General features: G+C 31.3%; 2 protein-coding genes across 3 annotated transcripts in view; one reads left to right on the top strand and one right to left on the bottom strand.

Moving 5' to 3' along the window:
• Positions 1 to 7531, top strand: part of LOC134697966 (probable proline--tRNA ligase, mitochondrial) — a 105469-nt gene extending 97938 nt beyond the window's left edge. Inside the window, exons 9-14 of one of the 2 annotated variants that reach the window (XM_063560253.1) lie at positions 836 to 867; positions 1474 to 1541; positions 2293 to 2372; positions 2890 to 3025; positions 5108 to 5287; positions 7396 to 7531. In XM_063560253.1, the coding sequence (XP_063416323.1) occupies positions 836 to 867; positions 1474 to 1541; positions 2293 to 2372; positions 2890 to 3025; positions 5108 to 5287; positions 7396 to 7506 (607 nt within the window). In that variant the 3' untranslated portion in view covers positions 7507 to 7531. Of the gene's footprint in view, positions 1 to 835; positions 868 to 1473; positions 1542 to 2292; positions 2373 to 2889; positions 3026 to 4496; positions 4635 to 5107; positions 5288 to 7395 lie in introns of those variants that run through there. The other variant, XM_063560296.1, reaches the window with a different exon arrangement.
• An 8071-nt stretch (positions 7532 to 15602) lies between these two features.
• LOC134697927 (RILP-like protein homolog) lies at positions 15603 to 19245 on the bottom strand. The gene is made up of 2 exons (XM_063560216.1): positions 18872 to 19245; positions 15603 to 17714 (listed from the first exon to the last, which is right to left on the bottom strand). The coding sequence occupies exon 2, from the start codon at positions 17471 to 17473 to the stop codon at positions 15965 to 15967; it is 1509 nt and encodes a 502-aa protein (XP_063416286.1). The 5' UTR covers positions 17474 to 17714; positions 18872 to 19245; the 3' UTR covers positions 15603 to 15964.
• Between the last annotated feature and the right edge of the window lie 141 nt (positions 19246 to 19386).

The raw sequence follows: 19386 nt of genomic DNA, 5'->3' as shown, positions 1-19386 counted from the left end.
TGGATTTTGTTGATATGCTGAATCTAAGCAAGTATTCAGATTTTTGATTATGGACCCAGTTTTCAAGTTGTTTCAAATTGGGTCCAAATTTAAATTTGTTTGATTTCAACAAAAATTGAATGTATTGGGTTCTTTGATATGCTTTATCAAACTATGTCTTTATAGATTTTTTTTTTTTTTGGGCCCTGTTATTAAATGGGTTGACATTGGGGTCAAAACAGTCCAAAATTAAACTTTGTTTGATATCATCAAAAATTGATTTCTTGGGATGGATTCTTTGATATGCTGAATCAATCCATGTATTTAGATTTTGGATATTGGACAATAAAAGGTTAATTTAATTTTTTCAGACAACATTTATTCTGTGTCAGAAGCCTATGCTGTGTCAAATATTTAATCACAATTCAAATTCAGAGATGTATCAAGCTTGAATATTGTGTCCATACTGACCCCAATTGTTCAGATTTCTACTTCTGCAGTTATACCAAGCTGCACCTTGGGGAGCATTTTATTGTGTTTAGACTTCTACATTTGTATATGTGTTTAGACTTCTTCATTTGTATATGTGTTTAGACTTCTTCATTTGTATATGTGTTCAGACTTCTACATGTATATTTGTTTTCAAAGCTTCACTATCTTTCTGGTTAAAAAATAATAATAGATAAACATGTCCTCTACAGAATAAAATGTTTTGATGGCATGAAAAACATCAATGATGGAATCTGATTTGCTAACTGTTTTATAGCTTCTTCTGTTCTATAGATTCATTGCCAAATCTTTCCAGACTTTAAATTCATGTATGTTTTAGTTTTAAGATATATTAACTTTTTTACAGCTGTCAGTATGGAAGAAATATTGAAGTTGAAGGTCTGTACCTTTTCTTGGTTTTTTTTCTTACATATAATTTAAAGTTTAATTACTTTTCAAAGACAATAAATATCTGAGATTTTTCAGTATAAATCATAAAAAAAATACAAGATTCATAATACACTTCACTTTGTAAAATTTGTACATTTGTACCACAGATATAAGACTGCTAGCTACCTCTGATGCCATATAATGTGCTTCAATTTTAAATTATTTTTTTAAGAAACTGTATATTTTATTCACATTTTAGCTGGATAAATTTGTAAAACAAGAACTTTATACAAAAAAGTTACTTGATTATTTTAACTTGAATTGAACTGAGGGGAAATAGGCATGTGAAATATCTAGTTAAGAGATAAACTAGACAGGTATTTATTTTCATTAATAAACTTTTACCTTATTTTAAATACCTTTCAAGTTTTCAATTATATGTTAAGATTTTGCATTTTATTTTCAGTTTTAAGAGCAATATATTTTTGATAGAATTGCAAGAGTTTTTAATATTCTTTAGTTTATACATGACGTGTGTTTATTTTATCAGTATTGTATTGCAGACCCTTTGGTTTATATTTTCTGTGTGTTTATTGTATCAGTATTGTATTGCAGATCCTACAGTAAGGGAGAACAAGTGTCCCAGTTGTGGAAGTGAGTTGGATAAAATGTCTGCTATTGAGGTATTACTTAAATCTCTAAAAGTAAACAAAAATCTATTGTAACTCAGAGATTTAGAAATATACTGTAATTTAAAAACTTATGCAATATGAATATATACTTTAATTAATTACCGACCTTTAATGGTGCTCCCGTTAGTGAGGGTACTTACTGAATAAAATACTTGTGTTTGTTTTTTCTCAACTACTTCTAGTGTATTTAGATTTAAGATATTGTATTATAATCAGTAAAAGTCCAATTTCAAAATCTTTAGCTCTTAGAACACATTCATTCTAGGTCAGAAACCTATGTTGTGTCAAATATTCAATCACAATCTGAATCCAGAGCTGTATCAAGCTTAAATGTAGTGTCCCTACTTGCTCCAACTGTTCAGGAATCAACATCTAGGGTCATATCCAGCTGTGCTGGCGGAGCATTTTATTGTGTTATAAGTGACAAACATTGGTTTATAAGATCTTATAAATATGGACTAGTTAGCTGATCATAGAGTGGAGATATGTTTTGAAAAATGTAAAATAATACAGCATTTTGATAACAGTCTTACCCCATAAACTAGTATTATACAATCATATTAGGAAAATCCATATTTGGGGTAAAATTGACACCAAAAATTATCTGGCCGTTAGTGATATGTGTCATGGATATGTAGATAAACTTAAACCTGAGTTATATATAAGTTATGTTGTATCATCAGTGTCTGTGAAAATATTGAAAGTTGTTATAAAACTCTTAAAATGACTTTTATTTATTCAGGTTGGACATTCCTTTTTATTGGGCACAAAGTATTCAGAAATTTTAGGATCTACTTACAAAGACAAAAATTCCAAAAATATGTGAGTATGTAAAATGTGAGGAATAGATCTCTGAAAACAATTTTTGTGGCAAAATAGAGAAAAAGTTCTCTGGAAAAAGATATTAGTGCATACCAATTGTATTGACATAGATAAAGATTTGCACTTTTCTTCAGGCTGTGATCTTGTTTTTAGATACTTTTAGACATAATTTGATGAACATCTGAATAGTAAAAGTTATTTTGAAACACACAATGCATACATTCCAATATATATTGCTTAATATAAGCAATTGACACTTAATGTTTACAATGTTAAAGATATGTTAACAGAAACAGGTCAATTGATTAATATGAAAATAAGGAGATGGGGTATAATGTCCAAGGAAACAACTATCATCAAAGGATGTGGTTTTAAGCAACCAAGGTAACTGGGCTCCAACATTTGTAATCTATGATTCATGACCTAAAAATAAACTAAATTATTTATTATAGACAGCAATTGAATACAGACTTTTAACTTTTGATATGTGTTACAAAATGTTTTATGTTATTTTTAGACTAACACAGATGGGATGTTATGGTTTAGGAGTAACCAGAATACTACAGGCTGGTATAGAAGTATTATCCGAGGATGAAGCCATACGATGGCCAAAAATAATATCACCATACCAGATATGTATCATTCCACAGATGGTAAGTCTTTATTTCTCTTTCCATGTTCAACAACACATTACAATCATTACACCTGAAAATTGTAATAAAACACTTGTAAAAACATATGACAATTGTAACAACACATGACAATTGAAACAACACATGGCACTTGTTAAAAACTTTGACAATCATAACAATACATGGCGCTTGTTAAAACGCATGGCACTTGTTAAAAACATATGACAATCAAAACAACACATGGCACTTGTTAAAAACATATGACAATCGTAACAACACATGGCTCTTGTTAAAAACATATGACAATCGTAGCAACACATGGCACTTCATGGCACTTGTTAAAACACATGGCACTTGTTAAAAACATATGACAATTGAAACAACACATGACACTTGTTTAAAACATATGACAATCATAACAACACATGACACTTGTAAAAAACATGTGACAATCATAAAAACACATATCAGTTGTATCTAAAACATATAAAACTCAAGGATTTGGGGTTTCCCCTGGGTCAATTATTTTTTTCGCCACCTCGTTCGCCAAAATAATATATTTTTCGCCACTGTATTATTTTTTTCGCCAAATTACAAGTTTGCTTCAAACTCGTGCATCGCAAAGTGGTAAATAAATTATGTATGTGACATTTAGCGGAAGCCATTTAACCATATCATTTTGTCAAACAATTAAATCAACACCTTTATTAATTAGTCCTTTGTTGTCAATAGGTATAAAATGCAATCAGCTGATTATTGATTTTCTGTCCAAATCTTAATGAGGTCAAGGTGAATTCTGAGTATTGTCTGATCGGGTAAAGTCCGAGAAACTCGAAAAAAAGTTAATAAATAAGATGGAGAGAAATGAATCGTTATATATATTTCTTTTGCCAAATTCTTTCGCTAATGACAAATTTTTATCGCCACAATAATTATTTTGGCGAAAATGGCGACTGCCAGCGGAAACCCTGAGGATTAGAAAGGGTCATCACTTATGCTGTCCATAAACATATTTGAACCGTCTTTACCTGGTTCCTACAAGTTTTAAATTTTGTTATTAGTATTCCTGATAGCCAGAATAAGCTTATCTAGAAATAGGTAAGAGAAAGAAATTAGCAATACAAATTTCCTTTTGGCCTAAACTTTTTTTCTCAAGAGTTATCTTTATCAATGTCTTTTCAACCTGTTTAGAAGTAGTATTATATGGTAGGCTTAAAATTTTATTCTATGAATGAAGACCCTAGACACTGTGGATTCCTTATTGTTGGTATCAAACTAGTTTTCATGGAGGTTAACAACAGATTTCAACAAATAAATGATTTTTTATGGACTTGTATTCAAAATTTGGCAAAACCATAAAATCTAAATTATCCATAAAAAAAATCCTCAATCTACCTAAATTTAGTACCCACGAAAATATAGTTATACACAGAAATGAATAATTTAGATTGTCACTATGGATGCTGTTATATCTAAATGTTCTTTGTTGCAGAAAGGTTATATGGAAAAAAAGTTCATGGAGCTATCTAACAATCTGTATGATGATTTAGTGACTATGTCAAACTTCCATGGGGAAGTGGTCATCGATGTTATATCTAAATGTTCTTTGTTGTAGAAAGGTTATGGAAGATAAGTTCATGGAGCTATCTAACAATCTGTATGATGATTTAGTGACTATGTCAAACTTCCATGGGGAAGTGGTCATCGATGTTATATCTAAATGTTCTTTGTTGTAGAAAGGTTATGGAAGATAAGTTCATGGAGCTATCTAACAATCTGTATGATGATTTAGTGACTATGCCAAACCTCCCCGGGGAAGTGGTCATCGATGTTATATCTAAATGTTCTTTGTTGCAGAAAGGTTATATGGAAGATAAGTTCATGGAGCTATCTAACAATCTGTATGATGATTTAGTGACTATGCCAAACTTCCACGGGGAAGTGGTCATCGATGTTATATCTAAATGTTCTTTGTTGCAGAAAGGTTATATGGAAAAAAAGTTCATGGAGCTATCTAATAATCTGTATGATGATTTAGTGACTATGCCAAACCTCCCTGGGTAAGTGGTCATTGATTTTATATCAAAATGTTCTTTGTTGTAGAAAGGCTATATGGAAGAGAAGTTCATGGAGCTATCTAACAATCTATATGATGAATTAGCGGCTGTACCAACCCTCCACGGGGAAGTGGTCATTGATGACAGGACTAAATTTACTGTTGGTAACAGGTTGTCCCAGGCAAATAGATTAGGATACCCTTACGTTGTTGTTATTGGAAAAAGTGTAAGTAATAGTAGGAAATGTGTAAGTTGATTCTAAAGGGACAAATAAACACTTTTGCGAAGAAAGGCAGATACTAAATGCAATGGCCCCGAGAAATAAATAGAGGAAAAACTCTAGAATATGTAAGTTGATTCTAAAGGGCAAATTAATACTTTTCAAAGAAAGGCAGACACTACATGTCATGGTCCATAAAGAACTGCTGAAAAATGCTTCATCATAAGAAACTGAAGATTATGGCACCGGATTCAAACCAAAAACTAGGGAGAGTGGGGTATAACTAACAGTCCTCTGGAACAGTACAAAATTATAAAAAGAGTTAATATCTACCAATTGTTTTGTAATTGTTTACTGCAGTTTAATAATTAGTACCAGAAATATTGAATAAAAGGTAAACTATCTAAAATCTATGTAGCATACACCTTTCTACAATAGAATTTAATAACACTGATATTATGGCTATTTATACCCCACACAACAAGTTGCGGAGGGTATAATGTTTTTGACCCGTCCGTCCATCCGTCCGTCAGTCCGTCCGTCAGTCCTGTTTTTTGTCATCGCAACTCTTCTCAAACCAAACAACAGAATTTCACGAAACCTTTTCAGATAAGGACATACTATGTAGTTGTGCATATCGACGGGAAATTGCGATTCAATTTTTTTTCTAGGAGTTACGCCCCTTTGAACTTATTTACTTTAATGTACTACTGCAACAGTTTGTCATCACAACTCTTCTCAAACCACACAACAGAATTTCACGAAACCTTTTCAGATAATAAGGACATACTATGTAGTTGTGCATATCGACGGGAAATTGCGATTCAATTTTTTTTCTAGGAGTTACGCCCCTTTGAACTTATTTACTTTAATGTACTACTGCAACAGTTTTTCATCGCAACTTCTCTCAAACCACACAACAGAATTTCACGAAACCTTTTCAGATAATAAGGACATACTATGTAGTTGTGCATATCGATGGGAAGTTGCATTTCAATTTTTTTTCTAGGAGTTACGCCCCTTTGAACTTATTTACTTTAATGTACTACTGCAACAGTTTTTCATCGCAACTTCTCTCAAACCACACAACAGAATTTCACGAAACCTTTTCAGATAATAAGGACATACTATGTAGTTGTGCATATTGACGGCAAATTGCGATTCAATTTTTTTTCTAGGAGTTACGCCCCTTTGAACTTATTAACTTTAATGTACTACTGCAACAGTTTTTCATCGCAACTTCTCTCAAACCACACAAAACAGAATTTCACGAAACCTTTTCAGATAATAAGGACATACTATGTAGTTGTGCATATTGACGGCAAATTGCGATTCAATTTTTTTTCTAGGAGTTACGCCCCTTTGAACTTATTTACTTCAATGTACTACTGCAACAGTTTTTCATTGCAACTCCTCTGAAACCACACAACAGAATTTCATGATATTTTGTAGATAATAAGGACATACTATGTAGATGTGCATATTGGCAGGAAATTAATTTTTCTTATACAATTTTTTTTTCTTACACTTATTTAATTTCTCCAATGACAATGTGGGGACATGGGGTATGTGAGCGTGCTCACTAAGGTTCTTTAATTTGTGCATGTTTCCTTTGACTTTTTTTATTTGTGACAATTTTTCATATCATGCTATTCGCTTGAGATGGAAAATTCGCTAGAAACTTAGCAGGCGCGTGATGTTGCCAACAAAATTGACATAAAATTGACAACATAGTCATAGGTAAAATGGTCATAAACAGATAATCACGTCCCGGCTCAAGCGAAAAAATCAATCTTGTTGAGATGATCAACAATAATCTATAATTAGAAACTCACTGATAGTAAATTATAGGTAAAAAAACATTAAAATTGTTGTTTGTTATAAGAATATCTGGATTAAGAGGACTACAGTCACATAATATCTCATATTATCAAATGGTAAGTCCCAAAAGGCTAATACCTCAAGTAAAAACCCTTTTAGTCTAATGCTTCAAATGTAACATATTGCTGTGAAAAACTTATATTTATCTTAAAATTGTATTGTTGTTGTTATTTCTCCTTATGCTACTAATTATCTGTTAATAAATTTAAGGAATTTTTTTAATTTAATTTCAGGCCATTGATGAAGAACCAAAGTATGAACTACAGGACATTTATAACAAAACTACAGATTTTTTATCATCATCTGAAATTATTTTCAAACTTTCACATATTAAAACTACATGACAATAAATGCATATTTATAATCACAGCTTTGTTATTAAAGTTACTTTTCCCCATTTCTTTTCCAATACTTGCACATCATGGAAATTACAAAATGTTTATAACACTTTTCCTTTTACTGTTTAAATTGTAACCGATTTCGAAATTTGTAGTAAAACTTTATTATTATTGAGTTATTACAGTGTAAAGTTGTCTTTGTGTCTTTTTGTGTTTTCCCTCGGTTTTAGTTTGTTACCCCGATTTTGCTTTTTGTCCATTGATTTTTGAGTTTTGAACAGCGGTATACTACTGTTGCCTTTATTAAAGTTGTCTTTGTGTCTTTTTGTGTTTCTTTTATACATATGACCTGGCTCTGTACTTAAACATCTCGCTATTGTGTTATTGTTCTATTATGATTTTTGTATTCTGGTCTTTTAAATTGTTAATGCTTTGCTGAACACGACTTTCAATCAATCAATCACACTCTAATACTACCGCAAAAAAAGTATTTGTTAATGAGTGGACTACTCTTAAGCTTGTGTAAAAGGGCAGCTCAATTATAATGCCAGACTTTTATGTTTCTTTGTTCCCCACCCTCTAGGAGTGTGGGATATGTAGCAATCACCATATTCTCCATTGATTATAATTTTGCACAAGCTTGTGTTAGATAGCATCTAAATTTAAATATAATATCAGACTGTTTGTGTCATTATACCCATCTCTACTAAGTGCAGACTAAAAAGCTGGTGTTAGATGGAAATAAACTAATCATAGATATAGAACCTCAATTATAAAGCCTGATATTTTGTTTTATTATACCCAATTATAGGAAGGCAGGCTATAAAGCCGGTGTTAGAGGGCACTTCAATTATAATGCCAGTCTTTTTGGTTTCAAATCATAATAGTTATTAAAGGTACCAGGATTATATTTTAATACACCATAAGCACGTTTCGTCCACATAAGACTCATCAGTGATACTGAAATCAAAATAGTTATAAAGCCAAACAAAACTATTCCTGGGATTAGAATATCCATAGTTATTAAAAAATTTGAAATATAACCAATTTTAAGTTCTTTGACTACAGTCATTCTGTTTCAGAAACCTATTATGTGTCTAATGTTTAATTAAAGCGCGAATATTGTGTCTATCTCTGCCCAATTGTTCATGGTTGGACCTCTGCGGTTAATTAAGAGAGATATGGTTTATAGCTTTATATCTTATTAGGTGGACAACCTGGATGCTTCATACTTAGTATATAGATGCCTTATGTCACGAAGTTTCCGTCTGTAACATAGCCATTGTCCTTGAACTCATTTTCATGGTTCAATTACTACTTGAAAAAAGAGTTAAAATTTTATAAGATGTTAATTTCTCTCTTATGAATAAAAGGATAATCTTATTTGGTAAGTGCGTAACTTGGTTCTCATGCCTGTCAGACAGTTTTCACTTTACCTCAACCTAAGTTCATCGATCAGTGAACAAGGTTAAGTTTTGGTGGTCAAGTCCATATATCAGATACTATAAGCCATAGGTCTAGTAAAAATTATTTCGTGTATGGAAGAATTGTAAGATGTAAATGTCCAACTGGCAGGTTTTATTTGACCTTGACCTCATTTTCATAGTTCTGTGGTCAAAGTTAAGATTTTGAGTTTTTGGTCTTTTTCTATTACTATAAGCAAAAGGCCTTCTATCTTTGGTGTATTGAAATATTTTATGATACGCATGTCAGTTTCGCAGGTTTTATTTGACCTGACATCATTTTAACCACCATTTTTCAGTGTTTTGGTGTTTTGATATAAGCATTAGATCAACTATATTTGTTGTGTGGAAGGATTGTAAGCTGTTCATGTGTGCCTGGTATTGAGAGACATAATTTTTTTATCAGCTGTAATTAAACTTGAACAAGCTTTCAGTAACTGCTAGTACTCTAGGATTGGGAGTATATTGTGCTCTGTATCAATCTGACAAGTCGAGCGCTTTTTAACTGATTGTATCATTATTATGCCCCATTTATGGACATGTTGGTTTCTGGTCCATGTGTCCGTTTATCATTTGTTTGTCCGACTGTTTGATCTGTCCCGCTTAGGTTTGAAGTTTTTGGTCAAGGTAGTTTTGAATTCCAATCAACTTGAGACTTAGTACACATGTTCCCTATGATATGATCTTTCTAATTTTAATGCAGAATTAAGTTTTGACCCAATTTTACAGTCCACTGAACATGGAAAATGATAGTGCGATTTGGGTACCATGACTGTGTACTATGGACACATTCTTGTTTCATTATAATGTGCTGTATTCTATACATTGTTCTGTCTCAGGTTATGGGAAGGTTAAAATTTCATGAAAATCTTTAACCCGGCCATGGCGGTACTTTGACCTGTCAGTGTCTGGAAGATGGTTGTTTCATCCACAATTATACCACATGTTCTAATTTTAACATAAAGAGAAATTTTCAATTGCAAATATCATGTTGTATTACTGAAGTTGACCTCGTACAGTTATTTCAATACTCTATAATGGGACTTTAGGGTTTTGTTGTTCAGTGGTTCATTTATGTTGATTTCTTTCAAGTCTTTCTAGTTTCTTATTTTTTATATAGATAAGCCTGTTGGAGTTTCTGTTGGAGTTGAAGTTTGAGTAAGTGTGTGAAAATTATTATGCATATCAAAACACACAGCTTCTTAATGTTCCATCAAGTAATTTTTCAAATATTTTTTGAATGAGCTTGTACTTGAGTTTGATTTTTTCAGGGATATTGGTAAGTTATTCCATAAAATAGATCCTGAATATATAATTTTTTTTTTATAAAGCTCTGTTTTAGCTTTTGGAACTTGTAAATTTTTGCAGGAGGCATTCTTGCATTTCTTTAAATTTTTCAGTGAGATATACAGGGGCTTCATTTTTAAGGCATTTCTGCATCAAAACAGATTTGTGGTATATATGAGATTATGTTCTCTACTGTCATCAATCCAAGCTGTTTAAACAGTGGAGCTTATGATGAAAGTAGACCAGCATCTAAAATAAGTCTAACAGCCCTTTTCTGCAATTTTATTATTCTGACTAGCTCATTTTTAGCACAACCACTCCAAATAATACAACAATAATCTATCAGTGGGAGAATATAACCATTATAAAAATGTTCTTAGATCATTATTTAGTGGATTTATGTAGGAGGTATATTGTAACATCCATTATTATGTATAAATCTGAATCTGCACTAAGTATAGATATATTGAGTATTTTATTATGGTGTTGTTTATAAAGCGTTAGAAGCATGTCATATTAGAATAAAGATTAATACACCCACCCCAATAGATCTACATGTATAAGTCACTTCAAATGAAATTGAATTGTAATAAAACAATTATATTGTGTTCTTGGTACATTGTATTAACAAATTGTTCATGAAGTTATCCTTTTGTTTGACAAAAAGTTAAATTAAAAAATATATACATTGTAAACATTAAACTATTTGTAATCAGAATTTATGCTTTAAATATGCAAATTATTTAAATGTTATACATCAACTGACGTCTTGTATATATTTTCTATCGTATGTGGAAAGTTATTCAAAAGTTCAATTTTTCAGCATTACTGAAATCTGTGAAATTTTCCTACATTTAAAGTTCACCAAAAATGTTAATTCAACATTTGATATACAAATGGCAATCAAACAATTAAACTGAAACTCAGTTTCAGTCCTTAACTTTTTACAAAATATACAGTCTTTCTTCTATAATTTATTCGATTACCTTCCAGTTTCCACTCTTAATGGTAAAATATCACTTCTAAATTGGACTCAATGCGACCGCTCAATTTTACAAATTTTCAAATTTGCGTAATTTTCAGTTTTAAATACTGTTTTAAAGTCCATATATGTTTTCGTAGTTTTGAAATGTTTTGGACGGAATTCCTCCAGATATCTGAATACTGGTGAAAACTTTAGTTTCAACCAAACAAGTCAACCTCTGATTTTAGTTAGTAAAAATGTCCTAATTCAAGCTGGTCTAATATGTTCATAACTTCACTTCACCAATTACTTTTACAATGACCATAGTCAATATTTAATGCTGATTTGGTGATGTTGTTGCTGTCAAATCGTATAAGTCTATTCCAGTATCTCACCATATTGATCCAACGCCGAAACTGACTCGGGATCCAGACGATATCTATGTGTATAGCAAGGATAGGTGTAAATCTGTGTACTCCTAAATAGTAACAAATAGCCCTGTTCTGTATATTGTCTATTGACGGATATTATCCCCATACACCAGACAAGTAATCAAGTATAGGAACAATACATGAGTTTAATAATTTCTTGTATGATTTATATCCAAAGTCTTTAATATTATGGATTTTTGCAATTATATTCACAAGTGCTTGTCGCCACTTTTCGCAAGAAGATCCACATTTGACCAAAAACTGCTGTTGTAGCTAAATGTTACACCTAAGTACTTGCACTGGTAATATAATATCAACTGATTCCTCCCAACTGTGAAATTAATATAAATATTGATATCCATTTTCCAGAGTCAAAACATATGGACTTTTCAGTGTTAATCAATACTCGCCACCGCTTACACCATTGGTGAAGTTTATCTAGCATACATTGAAGGTCCAATTCTGATTTCACTAATAGAGCTATGTCATCCGCATACAATTAAACAATTTCCTATTATCTTAATCTATTCCTACCCAACGATTGTTCAATTCCTTTTCTAGATCATTGATAAAATTGTTGGAGATAAAATTATTCCCTTCTTTAACTATAGATTTACAGTGAAACCAGTTTGTGAGTTTGCCTTTTAATCGGACAAAGGATTCAGAATTCTGATAGATGCTGTACAGTTAGCGATTAATGTTGTGTGAGTAGTTTATAAAGCATCATATCCCTGTCTAGGAAGTCAAAACATTTTCTTAGATCAATAAACGCCACACAGTAGGACTTATTATTACAGACAATACTATTTAGCATGTAAATGTGATCCCCTCAAGATCAATTTTTTTTTAATCTGTGTTGTCACTTTGATATTGTTAATTTGTTGAAGCCGTGATGTCACTATGATATTGGTAATTTGTTAAAATGACATATATGACCGTAAAAGACTATTTAAATTTTTTTAATGATATAAGATATGATCTAAGCCCTTAGAAAAATTACTCTTTTGAATTTTTTCTACATTAAAATGATTTTCTAGTAAAACATCTTTTTCTTTGATAAGGCTTTGGCTAATTACAAGATCTCAAGAAGAAACTAAATTTTGGGATTTTATTATTTGCCAGATTTACATTAAATACAAAAAAGTTCAAAGCCAAACTGTATATAAATGGATTTGAAATAAAAACATGATTTGAACTGAGACAGACTAATGAACATCTAAAGTATGTTTGGGAAGATTTATATATAACTTACTTTTTTATTTTAAAATTCAAGGGACAAAGCATTAAATTCATTTAAGTATTTTAATACAATCACTTCTTGTAAGAAAATCACTGTAGGAACAGAAATTAGAAGTTCACTTTTTCTTAATGATAGAATGTAATTATCCATACAAATATAGATTTAATTAATTTTTCTGGACATTTGAAAAAGTTATATCCAAATATTGCGCTTTTTAAAAAAAAATATATTCCAATTTTCATTTTAATTTTCAAAATCAGACTTAAGCATTTTAAGGGCATATCCAACAGTTTATTTCTGACGGTGAGAATTTTTTCACTTTAAGATATTTTATTTTTAAATTGACAGAGAATCAAGTTTTGCCATAAAAAATATATGTTGTCGATTTCGTTTTTGCAAAAAATGCTACTGAAAATTGAAAATTTTTGCAATTTTTCAGTAAAAAATTTTTTTATTTAAACAATTAAATATGATTTTTTTATGACATATATGTATATAATTGGGCTCAAATTGAAGCAAAATAATTCAAGATGGGAAGAAAATTCTAACTTTACCATTTAAAGCATTATTTCTTACTCAAATAAAGCCACAAATGTCATGGTGGACCCAAACAACGACAAGAAATGAACATTTGAAATGCACATTTTTGATTTTTTTTAAATATTTCTAACGGTGTCGATTTGGCCAAAGTAAGATATGTTATTCTTTGAAAAAAATGGAACGTCATAACGTTTTGAAAAATATTTGTCACCATACTCGTTTTTGAGGAAAACTGAGAAATATCATTTTGTTTACTCAAACCCTCCCATAAGCCTCACAAATTGCTCCAAAAATTAAGACGTTTTCCGAAAATAAAGCTATATTTCCCCGCTAATTTTTCAAAGGCAGTGAGATGGTGTGGCGGACAAATGTATTTACACTGTGACTTTGTTGGGTAGTTGTTTCGATAGCACTCATATCGCATCTTCTTATTTATAATGAACCAGTATATCTAGACGAGAACGGAGATAACAATTTAGTTAGTTTTCCTATTGTGTTCGGCAAAATTGTGAACCCTGGAAACATACAAACCGTGGAATTACAAACTATTAAAATAGTCCCTCTGGTATCTTTCATCCCCCTTTTAAAAGCAAAAGTATTACACTTTAGAAATCCGTTTCTGTGTCTCTATCTATAGTACAAAGCAGGGTTAATTTTCATATTATATTTCCATTTGATTTTTTTGTTCTGAATATTCCTTTAGTATGTCACTTAACGTCCGTCATCCATAATCATTATTGATTTTACCGTTACTTTACAATGAAGCGTTTGCTAATACTGATTTATATTACACCGTCTGTAATTTCATATATCGAAATTAACAAAGAGCACGTGAAATTTTGCAATCAAACACTTGTCTAAAAACTCACTTACTCCGTATTATTAATTCATTTTGCAGTTTCTGGCTTTTTATTCTTTATAGGCTTTTATCTATAACAAAAATCTGTATGTTGACTCTAAGTGTTTAGAATTATATGGGTCGTTGGGTTGCTGTCGTATTAATGTATACCTTTAAAATCTTTTTCAAAACAAAAGGATTGCTTTGCGTATGAAAATATTCACATCTTCTGTACTTCTCCCATCTGACAGTCTTTGCTAAAATTGGGTGCAGCCGTTTAGCTGCTTTTCTCGTTTGAATTGTTTTACATTGTCTTATCGGGGCATTTTATAGCTGACAATGCGGTATGGGCTTTGCTTATTGTTGAAGGCCGTACGGTGACCTATAGTTGTTAATGTTTGTGTCATTTTGGTCTTTTGTTGATAGTTGTCTCATTGGTTATCATACCACATCTGTTTTATACTATCACATATGTTAGACCTTAGCTAATGTATATACTAGCTTTTGCCACCAAAAAAAAGACTATTTTTTTTAAATCCATGAACTTTAATCCCCTCACCTATGGTCCATTGCATGATAAACCATCGTGCATTAACAAAAAAAACAACCATCACACTTTAGCGTGAGACACCATCTTACTTTAGCGAAGACCATCGCACTTTAGCGTGACCATCGCATTTTACAGTACCAACGCACTTTAGAGTCCTACATATGTATTTGTTATTTTTAGACACATGAAAAATTGGTGACCGATTTGATATCAAAGATTGGGAATAATTTATCGTACATAAAAAATATCAATCAAACTATATCAGGTAACCTATTGTAGTTTGAGTACTTGTTTTTGTTTCAGTTTTCATAATGCACTAAGTTTATCATCTTGAAAACGTATTATCCCCGGCTAAGTATATGTCTAGGATTTTGATTGGTTAAGGCACGTCTTTACAATACCCATAGCCCCTGAGTATGGCTAACCCATATTCCAGGACGTTGATACCCATTACATCGGGGGAAATTCACGCGCGTTTTCTTTAGTTCCATGGTTGTTATGAAATATCGAATTCTGTAGATTATCCATGATGTCAGTATAATGCGATAACTTAATCCACTAACGATTTTATCTTATTATGTCGATTATTTGAACTCATTTTAGTACATACATCACTATTCTGCCACATTGTCAATGAATGTACTGATCTAGTTATGCAAATGACCCGCGTTGATGTCACTCCGTCTATGATGCAACTTTTCACCTTTGAGCGACAATAATGAAGTTCATTTATATTTTTTTATTAGAGAAATCCTATATTTAAAAAATAGATATTTATACCCCTGAACAACACAAAAAAACACAATTCACTACTTAACATCAAACACAACAGAATTAAATATATAACATCATTCAAACCACAGGTCACTAAATATTATCATAGTTAAAGTAAAGATCCATCTAGGAAACTGTTGCTTATTCTACATTACATCACTCAAACCACAGTTCAGTAAATATCATCATAGTTAGAGTAAAGATCCATTTAGGAAACTGTTGCTTATTCTACAAAATATTTTCAAATTTTCATTTGAATGTCAAAAACAGGGAATAACATTTCTTATATTCAAAGGTTACATTAGTTTAGCTAATGATATATATAATTGGTTGCAGGTTCAAAGAAAATTATATCATTTGAATATTCAGTGTGCATGTTATCCAGAAGATAAATTGAATTTTGTCAACTTTGTGCATTTGTAATCACAAATAAAACCTGAAGACTCATTATGTTTAAAACAAATACACTGAGGAGAATCCAGTCTATCATCTTCATTTATCAGTACTTTACTTTCCTTTCCATCTTTTGATATTACTACTATTCTCCCAGAGTCAAAGTCGGCTACAATAATGTTACCATAAGTATCTGTACAAAGTCCTCCTGGTCCTTTTAAATCCTGTGTATTTTGCCAGATCTGTTTTCCTGATTCACCCACACAGCAAACTGCTTTACCATCAAAATTACTATAGATTACTCTGTCATTTAAGTAAACAAGGTGCTCCAGGTCTGATTCACATTCAACTTGTATAGACTTCAGTGGATTTCCTTCCAAGTCTATAATACGGATTTCACCAGCATCGTCATCGTCATCATCATCATCATCATCATCATCATCATCATCATCATCATCATCATCATCATCATCATTTTGCATCAAACCAACAGCCAGAGCATTATTGGAAAATGATAATCCCCAGCATGTTTTGTCTAATGTGATAACTTTGGTAACTTTTTCATTCTTCATGTTGAAGATCTTAATGGCTTTCTCAAAAGGATAAGTAACGGCAATATTGTTTTGATTGATCTGTGTAACACCATAGCCTTTCCCTGATATAGGTAATTGTTTCCGTAGTTTTCCATCAGAAGTAAAAACGTTAACATTACTTTCCTGTTCCACTACTAAAACTCGTCCATCCATCAGACAAATCATGTCACTAACAACCTTCTTCATGTTGATCTCTATCTTTGTCTCAATATGCATGGTCATTTTGCGTATACTGGTTTGTTCTCGTAATTCTACTTGTGCTTCCCTCCTTACACTTCTATCTTTATTCAAGTCTTCAACTGTCTTAACACTTGTTACTTTTCCCAGGGATTTTAATGATTCTAACTTGCTTAGTATGTTTTCTATTTCATTACTTTGATTCATTTTTATCTCAAATTCTTTAGCCCTGTCATCCTTTTTGAGATCTTCCACATATTGTTGACATTGGTTTATTTGTTGTTCAATCTGATGTACACCTAGAAATGATTGGAGTTTTGAAGTGTGTGATATGACTGTGTGTAAATGGTCTTGCATTTTATTCAACTTTTTCTGTTTTCCTTCAATTTCGCTGATTACTTCGGTTGCTTGTGATTTTTCTTGATTCCAGACGGTTTCTGCCTCATTGCATAGCTTCTTTTCTAGGTTTTTTAAATGGCTATTTATTTTCTTGCGAATTTTAACAATGAAATCTTGTATGTTTTCATATTCTTGTTCACTTCTACGTATGTTTTTAGACTTGTCAGTAACCAAATTTCCGAAAATCTTTTTGATGGATTTTATTTGCTTTTCCAGACATTTAGTGGATTTGTCAATTATGGTTTTTTCTACAACACTCGCTAAACTTTTTATTCCTGTACATTTTGAATGACTTATAGAAATACATTCATCACAACAAGGCATTAAATGACTGGGACAGTACAAGTTAAACTGTTGACCATGTTCCTCACATTCGGTATTGATAGCTTCAATGGAGGGTTTATAACTATTGATATTAATAGTCTTATGATCACGTGATGATTTGATGACCAGAACATTTTGAGCATAATCCTTCTTCACAGCTGTAACACCAGAACTCAGCTTTAGTGTTTACTTTTCCTTCCTGACAAGGTCCACATGGTACAGGTTTACTGGATGCCATTATCTAAACATATACAATAAGTAAGTTATTCAACATGATTGACATGGATGGTGATTGATTAAGAGTAAATTAGCCATTATTAAGCTAGACAGAAAACAAATAACACGAAAAAAAAACAAAATGTCAACATCGATCACCAACACAAAATTGCTGATAAGACAATAATTATACAGATATCACTGGAAACAACTACACACAAGGCTTCTAACAGCAGGAACACAAAAGGGCAAATAGGGTTAAATTACTCTTCAGTAAATAAACTCATCATAGATACCATGATTAAAATTTCATATTTTCGCGAGCCGCGTGTTTAGTCTACTAAAGACTCATCAGTGAATGTCAGCATGGCAAAAACACTTCTCTCATTCATAGTAAATATTACAAAAATACGAAAAGAGGTAAAACAAAATTGATAAACAGCTTTACTAAGAGCGATTGTATCTCCACCATTATTGTGTATACTAGTATTGAAATAGTTGCAAAAATGAAATGCAGCATTTTGGAAAGATGTTCTGAAATTATTACAACTATACTTTTAGAAAAAGATGAAAAATGTCAGTTGGAAATGCTTTCTTGTCAGTCCGATTTGACTTAACAATAAAGCTTTTTTTTCCATAGTGTAGATGACTTCCAGAGCCAATTTTTTTTTATAAATCACATGACATCTAATTGGACCCAAATATACCTTTTCCTTTTATAATTATATATAAAATTGTGACTATGTGAATGATCATACTTATGAATATGTTCATACAAGTTGCAGAATGTAGCACATGTTTTGTCTGCTCAATCTATAGTTATGGACAAAGGGAGTTAACTCAATTCAAAATATTGAACAAATGAGTGTTTGGTTTTTATTTTTTTGCTGAAATATAATGCAATATTGTCCTTTTGTATCTTTCGTCCCGCTTTTAGTACACAATTCAAGTTGTCTGAACATGCACGAAATATTTGCCAGTTGACATAAAATATATTAACAACAAACAATAAATTGCAAATAAGGTATTCTCTTCGCAGATGTTATTGTGCTTATGGGCATCTTAATTGCTCTATAGTATTTACAGGTAAACCTCAGCAAACAATACAATTAAAACATTAATAGAATATTTAATTTTCATTTGTCAAATTGCAGAAGTTACTTATATTTTTTAACTATTTACCTGCTGTTGTTAACGTGACAAAAGTTAAACTAGTTGTGTATTTCAACTAAAATGTCCTTCGCTGTGTTTTCAAATGTACACTTACAAAGAAGTTATTGAAGACTTATGTATATCTGATTCAGGTAATCGATAAACTTTAAATGACAGAAATATACCTGACCTATATAATCTGTATAATACCTATCTGATCTTTGTTAGCGAGGTTTAATTTTATATTGTGTGAGAACATCTGTATTCATTAACTGGTATAAAACAAATCATATAATATTTCTTTTGCGTGTTTATAATTAACTTTTAAATCCCCCCCTTTTTTCGGATTCATTCATTACATTATGATAATCATTCTTTTAGTAGCAAGACTCATTGAATTGGGTTTTTTTTAAATATCAAACAGAAAACAAATGTCTTTGTTTACATTTCACCATTATACAACATCAAATATGTTTAGTATTACGTATGCAGTTTGTCTACATCAGGTTTATTTCTGTCATTTTATATTTTTAGCGATTACCTGA

The sequence above is a fragment of the Mytilus trossulus genome, chromosome 1, assembly GCF_036588685.1.
Source record: "Mytilus trossulus isolate FHL-02 chromosome 1, PNRI_Mtr1.1.1.hap1, whole genome shotgun sequence".
In the NCBI taxonomy this organism is placed as follows: Eukaryota; Metazoa; Mollusca; class Bivalvia; order Mytilida; family Mytilidae; genus Mytilus; species Mytilus trossulus.
The sequence above is the reverse complement of the archived record's forward strand: the minus strand, read 5'-3'. Positions and strand labels throughout refer to the sequence as shown.

Coding starts and splice junctions, on each gene's coding strand:
- LOC134697927 (XM_063560216.1), bottom strand. CDS start 17,473: ATGCCTTGTTGTGATGAATGTATTTCTATAAGTCATTCAAAATGTACA.